Raw genomic sequence first — 27,264 nt, 5'->3', positions numbered from 1 at the left:
GTATTAATAGAATTCAAACCTATCTTTTCTGTAGCTTCTATTTCTGTCGCTTTCCTTCAAGGCATTTTCAGCCACATGACCAGCAGATAAGAGGCCCGAGGGCTGGGCAACGCTGGAAAAGAGCTGCTTTGTACCACGTGTTGTCCAAACATGTCGGAAGGCAAACCATTAACACCTTATTTGAGTGGCTTAACTCAAAGAAGGGGTGAAAAGCCAGATTTGTCAGAGAGAGGGGCAAGATAACTGTTTTCAGACAATCTCTCCTGGAAGACATTAACAGTAGTTGCACTGAGTGGTAAACACAAAAAGTGACAGAAATAGTTGTGTAGCAAATGAAAGAATAGAGCTGGAGGGAGGAGTTCAAACCCTGCTCACTCTCCTTCCTCCACACAGCTGGCCGCTCCCTGCTTGAATTGCTGTGACAGTTGGATTGTTGGTTTCAGAAAGTTACAGACATTTTGGGACACAGCTCCCCCCAAATCTGATGCTGGAGGGAGGGTTTCCAAAGCTGCGCACCAAACACTTTGTCAATAGAAAACTTCTAGTGTTGAGATATTCTTACAGTTTTCTTCATTTCTTAATACATTTAGTCGAAGTCAGAATGGCATCCCCTCAATCTTTTGACTAACCAGGAGCACAGAGGGCGAACAGTGACATTTAGAGCAGTGTGAACTTTGTCCTTTTCCCAGTGTTCAGCAGAAAATATGCTGCAGTTCACAGAACTCATTACATTTTGCAAGCTGATACCTCAAACACGCACATACACGCTCACAAGCAGCAGGTCAGATAAAGAAAAAGTTGTCCCACTTTCCTTGCCTGTAGATGGCGCACAGTGGCATCATGACATCTGCATCTTCTTTGGGTGCCAGTGGGTGGCACCGGTTAGACTGCAGCTGCAGGTCCCTGTTTGAAACTGTTGCAGGTCTGGATGTTATTGATTATTGTCACTGGATGCCCTCAGGGCTTTTATTGTCATAGCTATGCCTTGCCACAAGGTGGGAGTGCTGGGCTGACGGTGACAGATTCACTAAATGTGAAAATTGCTGTAAAGAACTGCACTAAGGGAAAAAGACGCCATTGATGCCATATAGGTCAATGCCGATTTAATGCCAGTATTTTATTTTGCAACTTGTCAGGCCTCCCAACCTTGGGTACACACTCAACAATGCAAGTGCACACAGGAACATTTAGAAAGGTGGATTCCTTGATCCTGTCTTGAGGCCCTGGTGATGATCAGCCTGACAAGCATTTTCCCTGACGACTATTCACTGACGACTGCAATCCACTGCACAAATGCCCTTTAATGTACACATGCATATGCACACACACGGTCACATGCACACACACACACACTGGCTTGCTATGCTCTCCTTTGACTGCCATGCAGCTGTCAAACCCTAAAATCTCTCCTGACAATGACACACACTTTGATCTCACTCTATTTAAATGTATCTAGGGCATGTTTGGCACGATGTATTGCAGCTCGTAGGTGAAGTCAGGGTACAGAGCATCCGACACACATGCACACACTTTCTAAGTGCACTCTCATCTCTGTGACAGATGAGATAGTGGGCTCGCAGTAGTCCACCAGCACAAATGTACTGGGTGTGGTTCTGGTGGGGCTGCATTACGAGGCAGCATCTCTGTGTCTGAGCGTTTTATTGCAGATCGTTTTACACTCTGCAATGGGAGGCTTGAGTGATATCATCCTCTCACATTTCTCTTTCTCTCATGCAGATGCGTTCATGTGCGTGTACTGTAAGCTTTCAGACTCATATCTGGAAATTCCCAGTGACTCCTCTTGCTCTTCAGACCCCAAATCGATCCCTCTTCTAGAGAAACAAGGGATTGTAAATTCCTCCTCGCGACTCCTGCAGTCAGTAAATCTGCTTTTTATTGGAGGCTCTTTATCTTCCAGCAGTTCTCTGCACATGAGAGGGGATGGGGGATGGAGGGATGGGAAGAAACGTAGGCAGTGTGACCATGATGAGGAGCGTGTGGTTTCATTTTCTTCCTCCTCATCATCACACTGCCTTCTTCCTCCTCCTCCTCCATTTTGTTCCCACAAGGAATCTCAGTTTCAGCTGATGGTATGCAAGTCATTTCTCTTCCTCCACATGTCTCGTTATGAGTGACTGTCATCGATCCGCAAGCTCCGACACCGGTGTCACCCACATTTAGCTACGGCAAAGGGCATGACATCATCACCGCGGGACATATCTCACCAAGTCATCATGATATTCAGGCACAGCTCAACACTGTTCGATCATGTTCATTTTGAAGGGGTAGAGGGAAATGGGAGGAGGCAGAGGAGAACAGAACACAAGGAATGAGGAAGATGACGAGTTACAGTAAAGGCTCGGGGGGTTGTCTTTGCTCACTGTTCCATCTTCATTATTTGCTTCCTTGTGTTTCCTGAATATCGTCTGACATTATTGTGTGAGCGTTCTGTTAAGCACTGCCTCTTCTCTGGATGTTCCCCATCATCCCTGTTTCTGCAACTCACCCATATGGCTCAGCATCTGTATTTCCTCTAAGCATAGCTGGAATGTTCTCATCACAAACCAAGCTTTGATCTGTCTGACCGGTTGACTGGCATCTATCCTGCTCTTTCCAGTTTTTATCTACGTCACAGAGAGCATGAGTACATTCATATTTGTGTGCGCGCGTGTGTGTGTGTGTGTGTGTGTGTGTGTGTGTGTGTGTGTGAATTTCAAAAGGTGCCAGACAGGAGAGCTGCACCTGTGAAGATCACGTGAATTATTGAGCATCTCTGTGCTGTTTTTAGTTTCCACTCTTGCCTTTATCTCAGTATTTATTCCCTCTTTTTGTCACTTATTCCTATATGCATAAACACCACCGATATACTGCTCTGTTCCTGTGTGTGTGTGTGTGTGTGTGTGTGAGAGAGAGAGAGAGAGAGAGAGGAATCTGTGTTTTATCCATCACCACATTGTGTTGACAGGATCTGTCAGGTGGGCTTATGATAGCTTGGAATAAAGACAAGTGATCACTGCTTGCTAAAAGAGGAAATGATGGGAGGTGCACACTAAAGAATGCCATTAACCATGAGAGAAAGACAAGTGAATCATCCCATAATCTATATATGATGGAGATAAACGTGTGTGTATCTGTGTGTTTGTGTCTTCACCCCTCTCCGACACTGAAAATGCTCAGCTGTGCGAGCGCTCGGCTCGCGAGCTCAGCGATCACAGAGGCAGAGAGTGGGAGGGGCACTTACACACATACGCATACACACACTTGGTAGTGAGCTTGTCAGTGTTGGATGCTGCCGTTGCTTCAGCAGCTGGATGTGCAGGACTTGAAGTGTGTCAGTGTCTTGGAGAATAGGACTGATTTGTGTGTTTGTGCTGTATTTTTGTTTGCTGAATCTGTGTGTGTGTGAGAGACAGAGAGAGGTAGCTTTAGAGCTGGAGTGTGTTTGTTTAGTAGGAATGGTGTCAGTGGGTCTTTAGCACTCATACACTATATCGTAGTGTGCGTGTGTGTGTGTGTGTGTGTCAGCAGGACTGAATCAGCAGGAATTGTTTGACCACAGGGATTCAGGAGCTCGGTACTGACTTTGACTCAGGGTGTGTTTTCATGCTGGAGAGCGAGGGACTGTGGGAAGGTCCTAAGAGAAGGAAAACAGATGTAATGTTACAGGGAGACGAGATGAAAGACCCCCTTTAGGGGCTTCAGGACTGCCCCAAAATGGGAAACACCATCCAGAAGAAGAAGAAAGTCCAGACAGAGAAAAACTCTGCACACCCGTCCCCGAGCCCCAGCCGGCAAACACTGAAAGGCTCATGGCTGTTTGGACGTCCAGACAAACTGAAGACAGGTAAGAGGAGGATATCTGGAGTGGATAAATAGATATCAGTTGTCATAAATGTCGGCATGTTCTCGAAAGACTGTTGAGAAAGCAGCATTTTATTCATATTTGTAAAATCGGATTTGATTGTGAGCTGTTTGAGAAGATAACTCATATCGCTGGCTGTGCATGGCTGTGGGTGTGTGGTCATGTGTGTGTGTGAATTAGTTCCTACAGTAAGCTTTTTAGACGCAGAGTGACAATATTCCCATGCTGACTTTAACTTAGTCAGCTTCAAGGCTTCCTGCTTATTGCACAAGTGTGCAGAAGAAAGCTTGTGTGTGGGCAGGAGTGTGTATTTTCTGTTCCAGTGATTTGTTTCCTGCTGACAGGTGAGCAGGGTAACAGAAATTTAAGTTAAGGCAGGCTCTTAATTTACTGCTGTTTTCCCCCAAACCTCCTTGGACCTCAGTGCCACAGTGTATGGGTGTGTGTGTATGTGTGGTCTTGTGGCTAAGAGTAGGTATTATTCAATGATTGTGTTAGCTGTTCATGCCAGACCACTATACCTGCAATGGAAAACAGAGCTTAGTCTGTCCAATTGTCTCTGTTAACTGTCCCTGGAGCAACAAAAACCACCAGACAAACAGGTTTAGCACCAGCTCTCACCGCCACAGACAGATTGTCAGATAATGTGATGAGATTGTTGACATTTTCTGTTTCTCAGGTGTTGCTCTCTGTTTCATGTTTTCTGTCCTTTTTTAGTCTCTCAGCTCGTTTTTTCAGTTTACTCTGTTTAAATCAACCTTCCAGTCACAGCAGACAAATGGAACAACTAACTGGTGAACATAGTGGAGCATTCAGCAAGTACAGAGCCAGATGTTTCACTCAGGAGAAACTTTAAGGTAGTAATGGTAATAGTAAGTCAGTAGTTTGCTTACAGCTTGTTCAGCAGCCCCCATTGGCAAAAAATGACATTTTTGCTGCTTTAATAATACGCACCTGAATCCATCCAGTTTGAGTTTTTGTAAGTTGAGCTGTTGTTTTGATCTGGCAAACAGAGTGTCACTATGATTTCGCTTTCATTTTGAATATTGCTCTGGCATGTTTTCCAGTGCCTTGGCAAGGACTGTCGCCTGGGTCATCAGGATACCAGGGAGACCCAGGTGACAGCCTTTGCCATGGTTCTGGTAGGGGCCTCTGCTGCAGTAAGCACTCACCCTTAAAACATGGTACACGCTCCACCAGGTGAGCTACTGCGATGGCCTATGAAAGCATTTCTAAGGCACAAGTCAGACTGATAAATAAATGTAAGCCTACACACAGTGGAGGCTAAGTTTGAGAAAATATGTCCATATGTTACAACATGTTTGCTTCAAGCTGTGGTGTAAAGGCTGAACAGATGCTGAAGAACAATTTGTCCACCACAAAACTGCCACAGATCTGTGTTGTCTCTTTTGTCAGATGGTTGTCGTGGTTTATGGCCATTAGCTGGAAACGGTGCATTAGAATATTACCAAATGCATCTATCTGCTTGTGTCGTTAGACCGCATGAAATATTACCAACATTAGCTGGAACCGAACAGCCATAACAATCAGACCAAGACGAATCAATTCTTGACAGGCCTGCATTTTGCTTGTGGGGTTGTTTTCTATTTTCGTCAGACTTTCAGATGAGAGAAATACAAATGTTTCATATTGTAGCTTATATTTTGCACAAAAGGTTCACTTATGTTTGCCTTGATGGCTCAGATCAGCTTCATCTTTTGTTTCACCAGTATGGCCAAAATTGTTCCCTGAGGCTTGCAAAAAAAAAAACAAAAAACGATAGATAATGAATGTATGTGTATACAAACACATCTTGATTTCATTTTCTGTCAGGGTGGTCGACGTCTGTGTGGGTGTGTGCGATTGTCGTCTTCTGTCCTCCTGTATTCACCGCCTCATTCATGGGGAGTTTATTCAGACACTTGGGGTGTGAATGCATTCCTACATTCCAGCCAATTTCCTTACGCATGGGCACCCGTCCAGCTCACAAACACACGACTTCTCAGAGCCTCTTGAAATGAGGCTGAATTCCCGTTTTTTGAGGTGATTGTAGCTGCTTTTTGCCACACAGTACTCCCAAATTAAGACAGATTGAGAAAGAGAAAGAAGGAAAGAGTGTGTTGTATTACATAGAATTATAATTGCACATGTGTTTATGTGCAGCTGTATCGATGCAAACCTCCTCAAAGTTGTCTCCAACTTGTTGATGTTATTCATTTACCAGTAAACCTTCGCTAAGAGCCACAGAAAAGGCAGCAACCACACGGTGCGCTGTGTCTCTGTGCTGCAGTAACACAGCTTTTAGGTGTAGCAGGCTAATGAAACATGCAGGAGACGACGAGATCCTCACTCTGTGCTCCTGAAATATGTGTCATGTCGGTGGTTTTGGCAATGTTCCAAACCAGAAACCCCGCCTGTGTCCTTCGCAAACACCTGAGAGGTTGTTTATGACGGGAAATACAACACTTAACAGACTGGAAAACGACTGGATGTCACACATGGAGTGCCATGGTGCCTCACGTATTCTGTATTTTTGGTGAAGGTCATCCATGGGGGCATTTTTCCTTGACGTTGGCTTTTTCTCAGTCGCTGACAAGTTCATTTTACAGGAGGATGCTGATGTGTCCAAATCTGTGATTTGATAATTAAACAATTATAACACGTGTTCTGAAAGTTTGGTCGTTAAACCTCACACAGTGTGAGCTCATTGAGGTGTGACCCTGCAAACCGGCGATGACTGCAAACATCTATAGTCAAGCAGTGTGGCTCCATCATGAAGGGACACCCAGAGAAGTGCTGAAGAAGAGTCACTTTTAGGGTTTTAGTCCACCAGTTCTTTTCTTAATTAATTGTTTGGGCTGTAAAATATCAGCAAATAGTAAAAATGTTTATAACAGAACAGTCCAAACCCCAAATCTTTCATTTTACTATTACACAAAACAGAAAGTAGAAACAGAGAAATTGTTCTTTTTGGTGACTACAAATATGAAACTAGATGCTTTAAAACTTTTCAGCTTAGATTTTTTTGCACCTGGCTCAGCCATACTATCAACTCAGCCGTTTCCTTATTAGTTACCAATGACTGCATGTGTTTCTCTGCGCACACACACACTGTTAAAAGACGAGTTGAGATGTTGCCAGCTCAAAGTCACAAAGATGCCTATTCATCTGGTGGTGTGAGCACCAGGACAGTGGCTGCAGTGGATAAGATTAGCTCACTATGAACTCACTTTGCTGCATCCACAGGTGGTCAGTGACGCAGAGGGAGCAACACACACACACACACACACACAAATACGCGCGCGCACACACACAGACCCTCTTTGCACTGTCATCATTTCATTCTCGGGTCCTTTTGAGGTTTCATGAACTCATGCGATGCAGCTGGTTGGTCTCCAGATGTTTCATATTACTTCCTCATAAGTGTCCACTCTGCAGGGAGAACCTCAGCTGGCTTTCATCGCAGGATAAACTGACTCACTGTGTCTCTGCACTAAGATCAGATGTCACAATGATCCAGCTTCACTGTAAACTTGAAACTGAAATATCGGGACATATTGTTGAGATCACACACCTTATCTGCCTTATACCTCATTCTTCCACACTCCCCTCCGCTTCCCCTCTTTTATCCTGTTATCTTGTTGACCTTGGATTGTTGGCTGGTTGTTTATCTTCCAGCATTCCAGAGGGGAGATATTCGAATGTACACGCAGTAAGATTTGCTCTGACTGCTCACCTTTGACTGCGAAAAATGGAAAAAACTGGGACTTTGAGGAACGATGAGGGATTGAGAGATGAAGTAAAGTGAAAACTGATGACAGAATTAGGGAGGCAGAGCTGACAGAAGGTGACTTTAGACTGGAGGATACAATGGGTAGGGAAGAAGAGAGGGACATGTTGTATGGGGCTGTGTATAATTCGAGAACAAGACTGGCAGCAGATTTCCCTGCCATTTTCATTATGACTATCTTGTGCGGGGTGTGATATTCCATATTCCATTATCCTGCTGGGTAAGGCTCGCCTAAGCCTTTTGATTTCTGTAAGCAGGGCTAAGACGCTCTCGTCTTGGTCCTCCTTTGAAGATCCCATTTTCTGTGTGCCACTGACTCCCCACAGAGAGCTTAGGCAACACACAGTTGGATAAAGACAAGATGACTTTTCGTCTCTGCTATCTACCCCTCCTACGCTTCACCCCATCTCCTCTTCCTGCCCTGATCTTTTATGTTCTGTTGCTGTTTCTCTCCGTGCATCTCACCGCTCTCCTCTGCTTTTCATCCGAGCGAGCAACACCAAAGGTACAGTACATCTCATACATATACAACTTATTTTAGTCTGAGTTTGAGGCTGCATTTCCTGGCACATGAGACAAAACAACAGGAAGACTGAGGAAGTTCTTCTTCAACCAGTTCTGTCTTCTTACTTTCCTCTGTTTCCCTGCCTTCTCCATGAACAACTTTCTAATTTGTCTGAACTGAGGTCTGTTTAAAGTCAGTGAAAAGTCATTCATCACTCCTCTCCTCCTTCCTGTGACATTAGGCTCTCAAGGCCTTAATGGCAGCACTGCCTGCCTTGGCTCTGCCTGTTTTAATTATCTTCATCAATTTTTCACCTGTAACATCATTTCTGGCCTGTTGCACCAAAGAGTCGCCCGAGTTCTTTGGAGATGAAGGGACTTACTTTCTTCCTCTGTCCTGTCCTCTCATGCCCTTTAGCGGTAGTAACTTTTATTGTCTTACTCAAAGTGAAAGGACCTTTTTGGTGGCATGCAATTGTGGTTAGTCTGCATACTCTGGTCCTAAATGTAGCATGGGAACTTCTTAACCATTGGACGGCATCTCCAGAGCACTCTAAAGTTAGGATAATTCCTACTAAATGATCCACAACTCATTAGCAAGTCTCAAGCATGTAAAAAAGAAAGTGTATGTGGAGAGCATTCATAAGTTAGCTATGTGATGACTTGACCCAAATTCAGCCCAACCAAGCTTGGGCTGGGAAAGAAATCCTGTTATTGCAGCCACAGAGATAGGAGCAGCATTGGGCTTGTTACTCATTTAGAAAGCACCATTACTACCTGAAGGCAGTGATCCGTTACACCACCTATTCGTTTTTCATTTCAGCACTGTGCTTAATTAAAGCTGCGCTCGTCAACAATTTCACATGAGCAATGGATCAAATGACTTGCGTGTGGAATGTGAAATGGGTCGCTCATACTGACAAACTCTTTTCGCCCGACTCTGCAGTTCTCAGCTCTGCAATGTGTCTGCTGGATGGGTAAACATGCAAGTGTTTGCTAACATCAAGAACAACTTTGAGAGGCGATAATGCTGTATATTATGAGTTTACAGCTTGTTACGCTGCACCCAAGTGGTCAAAAATATCAATTAGTACAGCTTTAAGTTTAAGACTCTTGTTAAACTTGTGTCATTGAGCTTTGTGTTTGAGTAACATTAATTTCATGTGACATAACACTGGTTATGACCATGTATAAGCCATGCTTAAGCTTCAGTGTGTGTCAGAGTGATCTCAGTGTCTCCAGTATAAAAGGACTCAGTGTTTGGCTCGCTCTATAATGGGGCTCAGTGCAGTAGCTTCCTGCATCACCACTTAAATTGAATTAAAGCATCAGACCATACCATTAAACAGCACACACACACACACACACACACACACACACACACAAACACATAGACCTGATTGTGACCTTGCTATTCAAAGGTCATGTTTCAACTCCAGTCCTGGTTCAGATTTGATGTTTGTCATTTAGAGACAGGAACAAAATCATGGTTTATTGCTTACGTTCGGTTTCATTTTCCAACATCAGCGTCCAATCTGTAATGTGAAACTTGTGACAGTCTCAACTAAACAGGTCCTGCCCTGCTGATGGAGAAGAAAGCAGTATCAAACCATTTAATGTCACGCAAATTGAGTTATGCATCAAATAAAACCCAAAGTGCTCATTTGGAGTTCTCTTCTGACACTGATGAAAATAAATCTGGTTTCCTAAACTGCAATAATTACGTCTGTTCTGTCTCGGATTGGAAAGCCAAGACTGAAGCCAATATTTTTGCATTTATTTAAGCAAAAATTAGGAAACTTTGACCATTACCAGGTTTTCAGTTATTCCAAAAACTTTTATGAAGCTTCAGAATCAGCATTTGAGGCCATTATACCTTCCCTAGATCTAAAGTTTTACAAAAGTGAAATCTCTTCGGTCCATTAGTCGCTCCTTTGAGCGGATTGAGACGAGGTTCAGTGCAGCCTTTACACACTGACGCTGATGAATTTGAGTAAAATCCCCATCAGATATTTGGACTAACTGTAACATAAACATGCATTAGCTGTGCTCAGAGAGGAACTATGGGCTCAGATAAAGGTCAGTAAGATTTAGAGTCAGTGATATGATACATACAGAATCTCCTTTACATGAGTCTTGCAGTGGTTATGTTCACCTGTAGGTAGGTGTGTGTATGTGTATATGTGTCAGTCAGTCAGATTGATGACACCGGCTAACCCGCTATAATCACTGTGACCTCATCAACTTAAGTTATGTCATCTCACTGGCATCAGGGGACCTTGGACTCATGTTGGTGGAGAGGTTCCTCTTGGGAGCCGAGTATCTGTGCCAAGCAGATGGTGTGGAGCCAGCGCCCGCCTCAGCCACTTTTTGTACTCCAGCATTTGGCAGCAGGTTTCCTCGAACACGCTGTCGTCTTTTCACGCAGATTTACAAGTGTTTCCAAACTGATTCAGTCAGAATGGTTTCGACTTGTTTACGAAAGGGAAGCTTAGTTCATTGGCCGTGCATAATGGGATTTCACTGAGGAAGAGTGATGAGGAGGAGTGTGTTCCTGGGACTTTGATGAAGGCTCACAATTGGCAGAATGAGATGTTGTTTTCTGTGGGCAGGAGGCACACGCACAAGTTGACACACACACACACACACACACACAAACACACACACACACACACACACACACACAAACACACACACACACAACCCTTATTGTCTGCATACCTCTCACTCAAACACATTGTAGCATTTATATCGCTGATGCACAAACTCATCCTTACACTGCCTGTGTATTTATGTGTGTGTTACACTTGCGGTGTATTGAAAACAGGACGCATCTGTTCAGGCCTAATGTGTTCGGTGTGATTCAGATGACACACCGTCAAATGAATTTAAAGTTTATGTCCTCACTTGTACCTCACAGCTCAGCACTTAAGACGTCAGCAGATGTGTTTTTCATGTAATCTCTGCTCCTCGCTGCTCATCAGCACACTTGATATTGACCAAGCAAACATCAATATTTCCTTGGTGACAGAGGGAGCACTTCAACCTGAAGGCATAGTTTACTACTTTCCACTGTTAACAGCTTCTATATCCATTCCGCTGTGTTCCAGCGATGTGTGGCTGAATCACATGAGTTTAACTCATTGTAATTGAGCGTCCATGTACAGAATAGAACAAGGGATTACTGTCTCACAGAAAAGTCCATGTCTGGAAATCTTTCCAAACTTCCAGGCAAGGACGAGAACGTGAAATGTTTCAAATGACATTTTGGTGAAAAGCAAAGTCAAATGCAGATATACATTCTGATTCGCTAACGCGACACACCAGACTGTGACATTTGGATTTTGTGTCGCTATAGCAATTGAGGAAAGGTCAAGGAGGTTAGGAGTTTGAACAGCTGCTAAATGTGAAGCAAATTTTTCCTGTGAAATAGGCGTCTTTATGTCATTGGAGGTTTTATGGTGGAAATCCAGGACTTGTGGGTCTCGGTCTGTGACGGATCCATCCATCAGCCTCAATCTTTTTGATAACAGGATAAATTAGTGAATCCATGACACCACTGACTTGCACAAGTTCAAGAAAGTCCTTTGAATGATGGCCAGAAATGACACAGATGAACTCAGATACAGTAAAGAAAAATTGTAGTGAGGTAAAGCCTAAGGCTAAAAAAACAAGCTAATAGGCAGTTGTGCCTTAAAATCTTCAGTCTGGCAGTGAGGTGAGGTAATTAAATTCTCCAAAACATATGACAATGCTTCAAGTATAAATCCTGACTTAACTGAAACTGCTTTAAAGGCACAGTACAACATTTTGCTAAATATGCATATTTTTTCTTGTTATAGCCACAAGCAGGTTAGCTTTGCAAGAAGACTTATGTAAGAATTAAATTAAATATGTTAATTAGTGAGCTGTTTCCTTCTTTTTCTAGTCTTGATGCTAAGCTAAGCTAATCAAGCTACTGGCTGTAGCTTCATGTTTATGGACGGATATGAGAATGGTATCAATCTTCACATTTAACTTTAGACAAGTAAGTGAATTTCTCCAAATTTGAGGTTATTAACCTTAAACTGATATTTATTATTGTAAAACCAAAACAATTAAGAAAATCTTGCACTGTATATGGCAAGACATTTTTGAAATATGTTTTTTTTTTTTTTTTAACTGAGACTGTCAAACCAGCCAGTTGGGTCCTCAGAGGGATTTAAGGTACTACAAAGGAATCAGACTTAAGGGCGTCGGCCCGTCCTGTCCTGTCCTGCCAGGAGATGAGTCTGTGCGGAAGCTGAAGTTCTCTCATTAGCTCATCAATCACACTAAATGAGACCATTCACCATTATGGAGACATGCCCTCAAATAACCTTCCAACAGAAAGGTCATGTGACATTACTGACTATTAATGTAAGGTTGTCTAAAGGTAAAGCTTTCCAGGGTTTTGTAAAGTTATCGCCGTCTGTCTCTGTGACTCTGCATTGTGTACAGAATGTTTACTGTGACCCAGAGTGGGTATTGGCTATATGAGTTGATTGAATTTGGATACAATATGGTTTTCTGGCCTGTCCAAATATCTTGAGCCATTTAGTGGTGTGGGCAACACGTATGTAAGTTTGTGTTGAAGTGGGAGTTGAAGTGGGAGTTTGTTTTTGTGTAATTCCAATAAACCTGTTAGATTTGTTGTCTTTTTGGAGGGAGGTGTTATGGAAAGATCCAGGTCACAGGCCTCATGCTCATCAGGAGCTAGTGGGTGCACCTGTGATCTTAACCCTCAGGTGATGCTGATCCTAATCAGCATGACTGGGAGGCTACATAAGGAGGCTGGGTTTCCCTGCCTTGGGTTGGTGGTGTGTCTCTGGAGAAACAACACCTTCAGTTTTTTCTCCGTGTTCTAGTTTGGTCTGAATGAGTTTGACTGTTTATTTGGAAGAGTGTTTTCCAGTCCACCCTTGTCCTCTATCTAGTGACTCCCACTTTCGTTTCATTTTGAGCCCATTTTCTTTTGTTTATCTATCATTTTGGTAGACTCAGCGGGTAGCTAAAGGGATTGTTAATCCCACTGCCTTTTAGAATTCAAGGGGCTCATATTTCTGTCCACCTATTTGGTTTTTTTTTTTTTTTGACATGGTTATGTGCTGTCTTTGTTAGTTTCCCACTTGCGACCCCTGTCCTTCAGTTTTTCTTTCCTGGGGAAACGTAACAATTGGAAACACATAGGATATAAGTTAAGACTTTATTTGTTTTTTTTACTGCAGTATTCGCTACACTGGTACTCCGTACACCCTGGTCCGTCCTCTCTCAGGGTGGTTTTGTCTACAGGCCTTTGTGTCTCTTCATACCCTCTAATTTTCCAGGGTCACCTAGAGGAACCCTATGCTCACTCCCACGCCAATCTGCGACAAACAGATTTATTATCTTGTTTTATGACTGCACATGAGTGTAGTGAACACTGGGTCGACTGTGTCTCTGCTGTGAGGCATCCATATCTGTATCTGTGTTTACAGAGCTTTCAGTTTGGCGCTCACAAAAAGCTTTTAAGTTAGAACGACAGGGAGAAAAAAAACAGCTCATCCTCCTTGAGGAAAAATACCCACAATCCCCTTATCGGGAAGAGAGGGATAGTTCCAAAAAGAGTGATAGTTACTATTTTTAAGCACTGTGGGTGCTGCAGCAGCTTACTTCAGCCGCGTGTGTGTGTCTCTGAAGTGCAGTCACACACCTCAGCTCAGGTGCACCACCTGCTTCAGGTCAGGATTAAGAAGTGGAGCAAATACAGAGCTGATGTCTTCTGAGGGCGTGAGAGACCAGGGTTAAGTTAGGAAGACACACAGCACAATATAAACCATTGAGGAACAATGCTTGTTGAGTTAGTTCAGCTTATGATGAGTAACATGTCGATATGTCAGTTTGAAGCTGGATTGGAATAAGGTGCCTGATGTCTTGTTTCACCTTTGTATATTCATGCCAAGATGGTAGCTGAAATGTTTATTTACTATAACTTAAGTCTTGCTCTGACCTGGCTGACCTTGTTAATCTTAACCAAAGTCGAAGCTGGCCAGAGTCCAACCCAACTTTATCAAAGCTCTTTGTTTCATAACTGTTTTCTTACAGCGCTCGACAGTAACTTATCCCTCTCTCTCTTTCCCTTTGCCCTCTTCGTCCTCCTCTCCATTTCTATTCAGCCCACTCTCTTCCTTTCTTGTTCCCTCTTTATCTCGCTTGCTCTGTCAGCCACCCAGAGGAAATCAGAAATGCACATGGTTGGTGCATTGGGTAGCGACAGTTACTGTACTCAGTGATTTATGTCCTTCCCCCACCCCGCACCCTTTTCTCCTCATCCTCTTTCTTCGGCCCTCCTCGCCTTCCCTCAGTCTCCTTCCTGGTGCCTCTGCCCCGCTGTCTCTCCCCATCAACTCCAGGGTCCTTCTGCATTTTGAACGTTTTGTTTTTATGCTCCTTCTTCCACTATTAGCTCACATCAGATAGATACAGTTACAGCTGAGCCTAACCTCACAGTTCAGATTTTATGCTGTGCAAGCCACCCAAACAGACACTGTGTGGCCAGATATTCTAACAAGACATATGAAATATTCCACTAGATATGTGCATGGAGGATGCAGGTCAGTCTTCCTCTCCCACCCTCTCGTTAATACAACACCACTCAATGTAGGGGAGCTCATAACTCAGGTCCACCACAGCAGCCATAGAATACAAATCAGGGAAGCAGCAACCTGAATAATGACACCGGTGTGTGTATGTGCGTGTGTGTGCTTGTGTGTTGGGGGTACTAGAGGTTTATTGCTGGTCACATTTTAACCCTCTCTTCCTGTGCTCTGGCAGCTTCATTACCTCTGTCTACAGGGATGGAGAGAGTAACTGAGGCGTCGAGTGTAAACCCATCTTAAAGAATAAGGCTGGTGATTCTATATTTTACTTCCAACAAATCCCATGAAAAGACCAAAACAAGCAATGGATTGATCCCACTAACAAGCATTGGCACGATGTGTCCCATAGAGTTCCATTGTCATCCAAAGACTATTATTAAAAACACACCCATGACACATGTTCCTACATTATCATTAACAGGGGCATTCTACACATACATACACTGTCCTGCTGCAGTAAATACTCACTGAAGCACCAAGTGTGTATTAAGACCTTGACCATGTATCTAAGACATTGAGCTCATGTCTTAGAGTTGCATTTTCAGAATTATTACAGTAAATCTCCCAGAAACATCAAAAAGAGGATGAGGGAATTCATGGCCTCTGTCTTGTCCTATTGTCCTCATGTACTACAGCTTGTGTGACGCTATCTGGGCTCTTAAGGTGTGCCTTAGACCTAGTGAAAACAAGCATAATTCTGAATATTTTCATTTTTTACCTATGTTGCTCAGTCACATTTTTGTCTTTACAGCTCTGTCCCCGTGTCCCCCCATTTTTTCCTAATGAACCCACCATGCATGCACTGAACCACACACCCACTGATTCGCACACACAGGGGCTGTTTTCAAGCCCAGCCGGGCATGAAGTGGAAACTCCTCATGGCCCAGTGGCCTGTATGCTCACCTGATACTGATGTTGAGGTTATGACAAAGGCCCAACCGCCATCTCTTTTTATCCTCTCCCTCTTTGCTTCTCTGTTTACATCCTTTCTCCCCCGTGAAGCAAATGAGGGGGTAAACTGAGGACATGAGATGAGTTAATAATCACCATGTGGTTTTAGGATTACACATTACATGTGTGTGTGTGAGTTTCAGAGTTTGGACTTGGAGTTCGTCACTCCCCTGGGAGTCATATTGTACATTTAGCTTTTTCATCTGGCGTCAGTATGAACACCCCCTCTGTATGTACAGTAAATGTCCTCATCAGATGACCCGCTGTTTTTGCAGTCTCATACTAGCAGTCCAGACAGAGCCAGAGTTGATACAGCACTCTCTAGTGGAGCAAGAAGTTACATGTGTGTACAGGCAACGACAGTGTTGATGTGGAGCTGCTGATGTATGTGATCTCTCCTCAGAGAGAGGAGTTCATTGTCTGAGTCTGTGTCAAAGAAGTATTATATCCCACATTTCTGCCTGAAACTAAACTATCGGTACGGTTTAAAGCTAAACTTTAAACGTGGCCTGGTGAGTGTTTTGAGGCCTTTATTTCTTTCATTAAATCATTTATTTTATTGAATTCATGTTTTAAACTGTTCTTCTTCTACTGTCTTTTATCGATTGTTTTGAGGTTTAGTAACACAGCAGATTCCAGGAATACCTGGCAGGGATCCACAGCATGAGATATAAATCAGAAAAAAGAGACTGGCATGGCATGGAGTTGTCGTTACTTTGAATGTGGCTCTCGCTAATGAGCTGTGCAGTTTTTGGCCTTTGACATTTTAACAGCCCTGTTTTGTTGGCTGCCTGAACTGTGATTGTCCTCCAACAGGCTGTCGATTCTGCTAACTAGTCCAGCAGTCTGGCTCTGCTGATTTATGACATTGATATTGTCTTTAATGTTACACATTAAATGATGTAAAAGAACTTCTAAAGAGCCCTTAAAATGACACAGTGCCTCAGTTTATGATTGCTGATTTGACGGTCTGGAGCTGAATAATTGTAGTTTCTCTCTTTTCTTAGTCAAAATGTCAATGTTTGAGAAATCCACATTAGCATGACGTTAGCATATGTCACTCATCTATTGTAATGCACTGTGTTATTTTGCTTATGCAGTGGAATGGTGTGTTGTGTGCACTGAATCAAAGGCATCTGAAGCCCCTTTTTTCTCCTCTGCCCACTTCCCCAAGACCAGATGGTGTCTCTTTCGGCCCTCTAATGAATATTGATATGAGAGGTCTTGGTTAACAACAGGGGGTGCGCAGGCTGGGCCAGAGACCCCCAAAAATTGGCACTTAGTACAAGTCTGCATTGAGGGGACAGGGTGTGGAAGGGATTTGTATGTGAGGAAAGGGAGTGTATGGAACTTAAATGGCCACATCACCATGAAACAAAGTGGTTTTCATAGGCACATAATCTCCCACAAGTCCCATATTAAACTGTCTTGCGCAAATTAATATGGATTAGGAGTTAATGGGTACGAATTAGTCGCCTGAGTGATTTCATCCAAAGGATGAGTCAAGATTTGGTGTAAAACAATAAATAAAAAATTAGTAAAATGTGAAGCAAAAGACTGAGATGAGAAGTGGTTACAGAGGGAAATGTCAGGAGCGAAAGAGTGGAAGGTGAAGAGTTGGACAGGTTAAGCCACTGGCAGAGTTAATCCTCTGGCATGACTCCCATGTCTAAAGCTGCTCTCCTGAAGGCCTCAGCTTATTCCCGCCTCCTCTCAACCCAAGGCTGAACCACTGCCAGCACCCCAGGCTGGCCAGTCTGACCCTGGACACTGGGATGGAGATTTTCCCCACCCATTTTCTAGTGCCTGAAGTTCTCTTAGTGCAGTGTGAGGAGGGATGGTGGTTGTATGGATGAAGGTAATTGTGTTACTGCCCTCCAGCGTGTCCCTCCAGCTGGTCCGAGTGTATGGGCCAGCTGTAGCCCCCTGCCGAGCCAATTTACTGGGAATAAACACACATTCAGAGGGCAAGTGGAGCAATGTGCTGCTTCTAGTGGGCAAATAATCCTGGAACATGGCACCGGTTGCTTGTTTGGCACAGAATCAGCCTTTTTAGTGTTCTTTTTTCCCCCAAAGCCGTGTTGTATTTCATACCCTCTGCAGTTTGTCAGGAAACATTAGTAGGCGCATAGAAATTCATCCACACACACACACAGTTGCAAAGATGAACCAGGGCTGTGTCAGCTATTTATAACTTCAGCTAGACCTCTGTGGCTATAAGGCAAAGGGGCAGACAGGAGGAGAAAGGCAGAGAAAAAGAACGATGTGAAGCAGGGGAGATTGGCAGGGACAGAGAGGGGAAAGAGGGCAGTGGAGAGAGCGATGCAGTGATACAGAAGAGACATTACAGTACATTGAAATGGAAGTTCTTTAGCTTTTCACTGTGAGGACACAACCTCTACTGTCAAATGCAGCCCCTGTAGCCCTTACATAATGAGACAGAGCGTCAGACAGATGCACGATGCTGAAGGCTTTCATTAGGGAGAGGACAACGACAAATAGAACTGTACAACCTGAAAATATATCAGTGGTGATGGTGTTTTAGCTTTTATCACAGCCACAGTTGGAATTGATAACGATAAACACGAGGTGCACTGCAGGTATCCCTACCTGCAGTGCACAGCTGGAGAATGCAGTTAATTCAAAGTATTAATTTTGATCCTTTTTGGCTAAATTAATATTTCTGCTCTTCTTCACAAAAAAAAAAAGATCTGCTCCGAAGATCTAGTTATGAAGGAAGTTTACTGTGCATTTTAAATGAAGACTCTTTCCATTTAAGTTGTTTTAGTCACTACAATAAGATTTCGTTCTCATGTTACTTGAGTAATTCTAAAGGTAATTGTAGACATACTGTGGACATTAACAGCAATGTTGTGCTGTTGACAGTACAAACTCACTGTGAGCAGTGTTTCCCAACCTTAGGGTCCGAATCCCTCTGGTGGTCTTATGATAAATCTGGGTCACAAATTCATTAAAACATGTTGATGTGTGTGATGACTTGTCACTTTTTCTGGACAGGTTTATGTTTGCAGGCTCTAACACATATTGAAGTAAGGAAATTCGCTAACTGGGGATTAACATGCGTGGTGTGTATGCATACACACAATCACATGTGTCTATATTGAGCAAAGTGGGGGTGGATGCCTCCTGAAAGCCAAAGTTTGGCAGCCGTTTTGCTGGTGGGGGGGTTCTTCATTTGACAATGGAGAGGGAATAGCAATGGAGAGAGCCAGTGTGAGCGACAGTGCAAAATAGAGGGAGAGAGAGAGCAGAGGGGGAAGGGAGGAGGGTATCAGACTCAGGGATAAGGCAGCTGGGACAGGCTGCTTGGCTGGAAGCAGGTCTTATTGTGTACTTGTCCTTCTCAAGTCACTCAGACGCTCTGCAGGAGGAGGAGAGAGCCTCTTTACTCGCAGACAAACTGCTGTTTTTTGCATTTTTCTGTCCTCACACTTATTCCGGATCCGCTTTGTAAAACAGATTGATTTTTCTCACCACTAACAGACAGAGGACTTGTTGCACTCTTGCTTTGTTTTACCACAATATTTTGATCCGGTATCTGATATGGCGCTGGTGTAGGGATGGTGGTCTTCTTGAGGAAGAGCATCCACTCTCTGCTGTCTGTCTTCAAGAAGAAGGGTGAGTGCTGAGTCACATGGAGGAATTTGGCAGGCTGCAGCTTTGACTTTAGGCTGCTAACAGAAGTGAACACTGGTTTATACGACAGGAATTCTCTTTAGCTTTGCTTTGATTGGGGTTTCTGGAGTTAAGATGACCTTTTATCATTACTTAATATACCCTAAAAAGTTTGTGTTGCACAGTGAAGATGATGGATTAGTAGCAAGTTTTTGCTTGAGAACAAAGATGTGATGATAATTGCTGATTTTGTGCTTTTCTCCTTGTGTCTCATACACACACACAATCACAGACACACTGGCATGCAAGAATTAATACTGAAGGCAATTTGGGGGTCCTCTCTAATGAGATAAAGGGCTTAACTGATTTTTTCCATCTAAATCACCCAAAACCCCTAAACCTCCAGCAGGGGTCTGGCGGAATGTCATAGAGGGCTGCTTTTCCAATTAATCACAACTGGTTGTTAGAGCACAACGCCTTAAATGTGCGTAATATGCACTGTGCTGTGGTTGTTTTGAATGAAATTTGTCTCTGCTTCTTGTGTTGCATCAGACAGTCCCAGGTTAACAGAGATTTCCCACAGCCGCACACAGGGGAAGGCATTGTGTCTGTGCTGCCTCACCTGTGTGAATGTGGGAGGATAGGGGTGGGAGTGTCTGTTACCTTACACACACCAACATGTACAGTATGTACATCCACAGCGTTACCTAACCGGAGAAGACTGAGAGCCACAGTGTTGTTGTGACAAAGGAGGGAAAGAAGACACCTCGTGTTGACCCTAGATAAGCTAATGACAGAAATACACAACTTATATCAGCCCGCACAGCATAAACCAAACAGCACACACACTAATAACAGACAAAAACTAAATGAAATAATCGTAACATATAAGAATAACATAGTCTTCCTTGACTAAAAGGCAAAGGCCACAAAAGGACAAGCTCCCTTTTATCATCACATCAAATACGGATTTATTAACCACATCTTCATTTTCACCCGCAAAGCAATAACATCAAAATAAATCCATCATGAGTTTGGACTTTACAATTCAGCAAAACCCCACACTGTAGTTTAGTACCACTGAACTAAAGATGGCTGAGCCCCTTTGCTTCCTGAATCTGACTGCTGTCCAAATAGTACTTGATTTTATTTTCAAATCTTAATTTTCTTCCACTGTTTTTGGCTGTTCTTTGACATTGAGTAAAGACAACCTGAAGGGAGAGCCAGGTTCAGTTCCCACACAGGAGGTCCCCCAGCATGGGGTCTGGTGGCATCGTTACATGCGGACAATCCAGATTATCTAATCCTCTATGGACTAGTGAGGAGGAGAGCTCCTGCAGGAGATTAGCCAGGCAATAGTTTAGTGTTCAGAGTCTGGCCAAGCCTGGACGTCTGCCCACCAAACCGCTTGGCTGAGGAGATTTGAAGAGTGTGCTGCGTCAAAGGTGCACAGATAAACACACTCACGCCAGGTGGAGGTGTGCAGAAGAGTCACTGTAAAGCTGATAAATGTTTTGGCAAATGGACACCTGTTGAGTCTGCACGTTTGCTGCATTTCACAAGCTCTCTTAACTTGTTTTCATATAATAAACAGAATAAACTCACAAAAGGTCAAGAAAGGAAAGATTCTTACACCTCTTTTCCTCATTAAACATAAAATGCAAGTTTCTCTCTTTTTATCAAACTAAGATGAGCTATGCAAGGGATGAGGAGTCCATTATCAGGAATTTCCAAAAGGTTGTTCTTATATAAGCCAATCACATTTGTATACTTCTCTGTTTTCCCTGACATTCTGTTTTTCCGCCACTCCAACAGCTGGCCCGAAGGGGAATGAAGACCAGAAGAGGTTGGCCGTCCACTACACGACCTCTCAGCACTACCAGGAGAATGTTTTCATTGAGGGCAGCAGGCCACAGTACCTGGAGGACCTGCACACTGAGGCCCAAGAGGGGCTCAAGATACTGCAGCAGGAAGGTCTGACATACCAACAGTATTACCCTCACATTGTCTGAAACATTGTAGTATTGTAGTATAGCACATTATAGTAATATAATATAGAGATATTAAAGGCACTTTGAATTTTCCACATGAAGGTCAGCTGGCAACTGAAAGTTTACCCACCTTTTTATCGATGATGGTATTGCAGATTGTAGATATTGTACTTACATGATTATGGATGAACTTTGAGCATATTTTGATTCTGATCCTTGTCTGTTTGGTTCACACAGAACACAAGAATGGAGTGAACTTTCCTGACGATGAGAGTGTTGCTGTAAGTGTCCCACAAGCTCTGTGGATAACATCATATCATTTTTCCTTCACTTCCTACACACACAGAATGCCACCTAACAAAGTACTGTGTGTGTGTGTGTGTGTGTGTGTGTGTGTGTGTGTGTGGGTTTGTGTATCCCCTGCAGTCCACAGACACTCTGCGTCCAGAGCAGGATATCAGCTCCAAGGACAGGGGTGGATCTCCGGAGTGGAGATCCACCACCGGGAGTACTGATACCACAGTAACCTCTGCTGTGTCGACTAGGCCTGTGCTCACCCGCCAAGGTAAACGACAGTGCTGTTTGTGAATGTGTGTGTGTGTGTGTGTGTGTGTGTGTGTGTGTGTGTGTGTGTGTGTGTTGAGACAGAGACTTGGAGAGGAAGCATTCATATCTCGCTCATCTTTGGGAAATAGGAGCTAATCATAGTGCTTGTGTCTATGAAAGCAGTTTGAACTGTGTTCCTGAATTTACTGCTTTATGACGAGTCACGGGCGTGCACTTACTTAGCATGCACGTCTCATTCCCAGCTGCTTGGTGCCTCTGCAGTTATGGTGTGAAATCAAAGGAAAAGGAATTTCTCACACACAGTCACACACATGCACACACACATCCAAAGCTTTTTTCGGTTTCTCAAAAGTTCTAAGCATCTGAAGACAGCACTGCGGCGGCTTCTACATATCACAGCTGGAAGGCAAAGTATGCTGCTCTGTGTGTATTTGTGTGTGTCTTTGTGTGTACAAAGACAGTGTGATTGGTATTCTGATCCATATTTGAAACATCCTTTTTAAAATCCTTTGAAAAAGTGAGTTCACTTCATTGGATTTCAATGCATTATAGTGCAACTCAACTAACCTGCCTCAAATTTAGTTATTGTAATAACACAAAATACGAGTCCTTCCTCTGCCTCTCAGGTTCTACATTCAAGCCTCTGAATCCAGTAAAAAGATTAGATAAGGGCAGGAAGAGGAGCAGGAGGACCACCATCATGGGTATTCCAAACCAGGTGCAGAAAGAGCTTGGTATGTCCACGCCATCAACCTTGCTAAACCAGTAGATGTCATGTATCCTTGGGGGTAAATATGTTATTAACCATGATCTGCCCTCTTCCCAGCATTGCACAGAAGCTCAACCTTCCAGCAGCTTGTTTCTACCCAGCCCCCTGATCCCGATGGACAACCCAGAAGCCAGCCAGGTGTTGTTATCATTCCTACAGTTGATGGGGGGACTCCAGTAGAGAATAAGGAGGGAGCAAGGGTGCACCTTTCAGAGCTGGAGGTAATGGGTTCTCCAGAACAAAAGAACAGAAAAAAAAAATCAAGATTGCAGCATAGTTTAACATTCATTGCAGGTTTTGTGTTTTTACAGCTTCAAAATGGTCCTCTCTCCACCCCTAAGCAGGCATCCAGAAATGAACAGTTGCTGAGGAAGCACCTCCAGGAAATGTACCAAGATGAGCAGCCCTTCAACCAACAGGGCTTTGCCTCCCATCTCTGCCCCTCAAACCTGAGACCCAAGTCTGTTGCTGTACCTGGCATGACCACTTCCTCCTCCTTCTCTCCCTCAACGTTGTTTAGCTTCCTCCAGGAACCCCAGGTAAGAATGAAATCAGTTCTAATCAGTTACAATATGGTTGTCAAATTAAGGTATTTTTCTGAAACTTTACGCTTTAGTATCTTATCTTTTTCTGCCTTCACCAGTGGTGACATTTAGCTGTCAAATTTTTATATCTGTTTTGTTTGGTTTTGTTTTTTTTACAGGGCCCAGTGATGTCCATATCTCCTCAGGCCACCTACTTGTCTACAATCATCCCTAATGCTGTCTTGCCAGCCTCAATTGAAGTTATAGAGATTGACCGCAGCAGCAACCGGACACGTGGCAGCAGTGTAAACCATGGCAGTAGTGTCCGGACTGTAAGCAAAAGCAGCCTGGCATCTGGGGACTCATCAGTCAGCCCTTTGTTGACCAGAAGATCAGATGGCGATGGTTCCCAGGCTGATAATTCCCACAGCTCCACACTGATGACCACATCAACTTCAGGGTCAAACTGGAGCGAGTCACAGTCTTCAAAGACCCTTATTTCAAACTCCTCCCCTGTATCCTCCAAGGGTAGCACACGTAGTGGTAACTCACAGAGAGTGCGTCAAAATGGGCAAGAAAGCCAGACAGAGCAGTCTAATGGAGGCCAAGACCATGTCAGTCTTCATAGCTCAGTTAGCATGATTAGCAGCCCCAGCTGTAAAAATGAAATCATTGTTACAGGTCATGGGTCTGAGTCTGTTTCAGGATCAGTGGCTGCTGGGGAGGATGCACAGTCCAAACAGAATTTTGCTCGTAGTCTATCAGTTATGAAGACGAAGCAACCACCGGCACCTCCACGGAGAACGAACTCTCTGCATAGTAATAAGATCAGGAGCAACAACAGGGTTCTGGTCGAGAGCAAAGATCTCAGTGATTCTGTTTCTAGAGAGGTGGCAAATGCCTCAGAAAATATTGTAGCAAAGGATGAGATAAAATCAGTTACTGCAGATACCATTAAGATGCCCACCACTGTATCGATTTCCATTGGGTCCAGCTCTCTAGATCCTTCCTCCAGTGCTATGAGTCCCACACAGGTTTCTTCCAATGAGGTTGGAGGAGCAACAGAATCCAGCAGCTCCTCCCCACAGAAAACTCCCTTGGAAGGGAGCAAATTTGAACGGACCATGTCCCCTTCCAGTGGCTACTCCAGTCAGAGCGGCACTCCAACACTTTCTCCAAAAGGGATCTCCCCAAACTCCCCTGACAAAGAGAAAAAGAAACCAGTCAAACCAGAAAGATCAGTGTCTCGGGCCTCATCCTCAGCAGCTTCTCCTTCCTCCTCTCTTACTTCTCTATCATCCAGTACATCTGAGCCTGTAAATCCAGATGTTTCCACATCTAGCCACAGTCTGCCTCCACAGGGATTTCCACCCACTGTTGCTGAAAAAGACCTCACTCCAAATAAAAATTCTTCAACTTTGAGCGTTGAAGTCAGAGAACTGTTTAATATCCCACCACCTCCCAAAGTTAAAGCACCATGTCCTCCTCCTCCAGAGACATGGGTTCACAACAAACGCTCCTTTGAGCTCCTGTGTGGACCTTCCCCTAATGTCAGCAAAGTAGCCCAAAAAACAGCACAGATACGGGACAGCACACTTAAACAAGCAGGAACCCAGACTGAAGCCAACAAAGAGATGCAAGTTTCAGTTGAAAAACAATCACCTATGGACACATCTGTCTTAGAATTGTCAGAAAGGAAAGCAGAGCCTGAGACATTGTTAGCAACGGGTACTGAAGGTGTTCACAATGAGCTGGATAATAGAGAATGTCCAAGTACCACACAAGAGAAGATGGAAGCAAGTGCAGATGTTCAGAAGCAAGTGCAGAGTAGCAGCCCTGTAGCGAAGGACCCCATGAATCAAGAGACAACTCAAAAGAAAGATCCCCCTCCTGTCATGAAGAAACCCATGACAGTACTGCACAGAGAGGAACCGTTGTCAACAGAGCACTCAGTGGATAGACAGCAGAGGAAAATGAGCAGCAGTGCCATGACAGATGATCATTTACTTGTTGAGAACCATACAAATTCCCCACAGAATGGGGTTACAGTTTTAGTTGATAAGAGCGAGAACGAGACAGACAAAAGTGAGGTCACATCCATGCAGATGCTTTCTGTAGAGGTCCCCAAAACTGGTAAGGCCTCACCACCACCTACCCCTCCCCCAGCATACCACCCTACACCACCTCTGTCAAGAAAGACGCCTCCTTCATCAGTATCTACACCACCAAATGAGTTACAAAGGGTACAGGAGGAGATTCATGTTGTAGAGTCCTGCTGGCCACCTCCTCCACCTCCTATGGAAGGGGACTCTGTATTTGATGGAGGAGATGAAGTTGACTTTCCTCCACCTCCTCCACCTTTTGTGGCAGACAATGTGCCAAATGTGATGGACATCGGTATCATGGAGTTGGACGTCTCAGAAAGATGCACAGAGGAAGTTGAAGAAACCACTGAGGATTCAAGTGAAGCTGAGACACCTGTACATGAACAAATTCCAGATTTACCCCTTGCTGTTTTACAAACAGTAATTGACACCAAACCAGAGGTTGTTGTGCAAGATTCAGAAGCTAACACCAGTTGTGAGATTTCTTGCAGACCAGTGCAAAATGTTTTATCAGTTTCTGACAATGTCCCACCTCCACCGGAGGAGCCATCTCCTTTGCCAGTGATTACAAGAGCAGAGAACCCAGTACCAGTCTCTGCTTTAAATCCTCCCAGCAGCGACTTGAAGCGAGACTCTCTGAAAATTGAAGGTCAGCCTCCCTCCGAGCATCCTGTCAGTGCCCAACCTCCAATTACTGTGCCAGTAGCACCCCCTTTACCACCAGAGAATTTAACCCATGGGGTTAATTTCCGAAGGCAGCCCAGTGTAGCAAATCGAGATGCCAGGAGCAAGGAGCTCCTTTCCCGCCACAAAAGTGCACCCATTCCCAAAGAAGATGCTAACATACCTCTGGTTACCCCCTCCCTACTTCAAATGGTTCGTCTCAGATCAGTTAACATGACCGAAGATCAGGCGAAAGCTCTATCGGAGGACAAGTCAACAAACCAGGGAGGGCTGGTTCAGGAGAATTGCCCGGTCTCAATCCCAGGACCTCAAAACACTCCCCAGAAGCCAATTCGCAAGTCTCTGTCACTAAAATCTCCTCCTCAGACAGTAAAAACTTCCTCTTTGACACTAAACTCCCCTTCCATGCGCTTACAAGAAGCCATACGTATGAAAACTGCAGCCATGTCTTCAAGAGATGGTCTTCCATCCCGATTGGGTGTGAGATCATCTACTTACAACAGTGTCAATGAACAGGGGGCTCTGTCTCTGAAATCAATTGAAGGATGTGACATGCACAAGTCTCCAGCCTCTACAGCCAGCTTTATCTTTTCCAGGAGCACAAAAAAGGTTGTCATAGAGACTACAGCTGCCTCCTCCCCTGAAGCTCAGGCAAGTCTGAAGCAAAGCTTAGCTGCTGAGCTCATGCAGGTGTCTGACCAATCAAAGCCTGCCACTTTCTCTAATGGTGGGGTGAAGCCTGACAAAGTTCCTCCGCCAGTAGCTAAGAAACCAGCCCACGGGAGCATCAATCCTTCACAGAATCTTCCTTCTTGTTCAGCAAAGATAGACTTCAGTGTTGAAGGTAACGGAGCAATAGGAGGAGTACAACATATGAGTGGAATCACACCTCCTGAGACAACAAGTAAGAGCAACAACTTTGTTTGTAACCATGATTTGACTTTGCCATTGTCTTCGCGGAGGTCATGAAGGACTGTCACTGCCCTCACCAGTGTGTTTCAGTGTACTGCAACTCATTAGGGCTGATGGCTCAGTGCCAGCATAAATCAATAGCTAACATGCCACTCTCTCATCACAAAAAAGCAGAATGCAAATTCTAGCATTACCATGATCTTGAAAAGCTAAGCAGTTCAACATTGCCTTGAAGAGCATATTTTTTGCCCTCCATACCACACAAGCACAGAATACAAATGCTGCTGGCTCACCTACAGCTTTTTCCAGACAA

General features: G+C 44.1%; 1 protein-coding gene across 6 annotated transcripts in view; it reads left to right on the top strand.

Moving 5' to 3' along the window:
- Positions 1-27,264, top strand: part of nhsl3 (NHS like 3) — a 36,337-nt gene that overhangs the window by 7,614 nt on the left and 1,459 nt on the right. The window contains exons 1-8 of one of the 6 annotated variants that reach the window (XM_076754159.1): positions 3,615-3,844; positions 21,215-21,373; positions 21,628-21,671; positions 21,817-21,955; positions 22,584-22,691; positions 22,784-22,947; positions 23,068-23,265; positions 23,430-27,141. In XM_076754159.1, coding sequence (XP_076610274.1) covers positions 3,715-3,844; positions 21,215-21,373; positions 21,628-21,671; positions 21,817-21,955; positions 22,584-22,691; positions 22,784-22,947; positions 23,068-23,265; positions 23,430-27,008 — 4,521 coding nt within the window. In that variant the 5' untranslated portion in view covers positions 3,615-3,714 and the 3' untranslated portion in view covers positions 27,009-27,141. Of the gene's footprint in view, positions 1-3,614; positions 3,845-19,226; positions 19,403-21,214; positions 21,374-21,627; positions 21,672-21,816; positions 21,956-22,583; positions 22,692-22,783; positions 22,948-23,067; positions 23,266-23,429; positions 27,142-27,264 lie in introns of those variants that run through there. The other 5 variants (XM_076754160.1, XM_076754158.1, XM_076754157.1 and 2 more) reach the window with 5 other exon arrangements.

This window comes from Chaetodon auriga, chromosome 17 (genome assembly GCF_051107435.1).
Source record: "Chaetodon auriga isolate fChaAug3 chromosome 17, fChaAug3.hap1, whole genome shotgun sequence".
NCBI lineage: Eukaryota > Metazoa > Chordata > Actinopteri > Chaetodontiformes > Chaetodontidae > Chaetodon > Chaetodon auriga.
The sequence above is the reverse complement of the archived record's forward strand: the minus strand, read 5'-3'. Positions and strand labels throughout refer to the sequence as shown.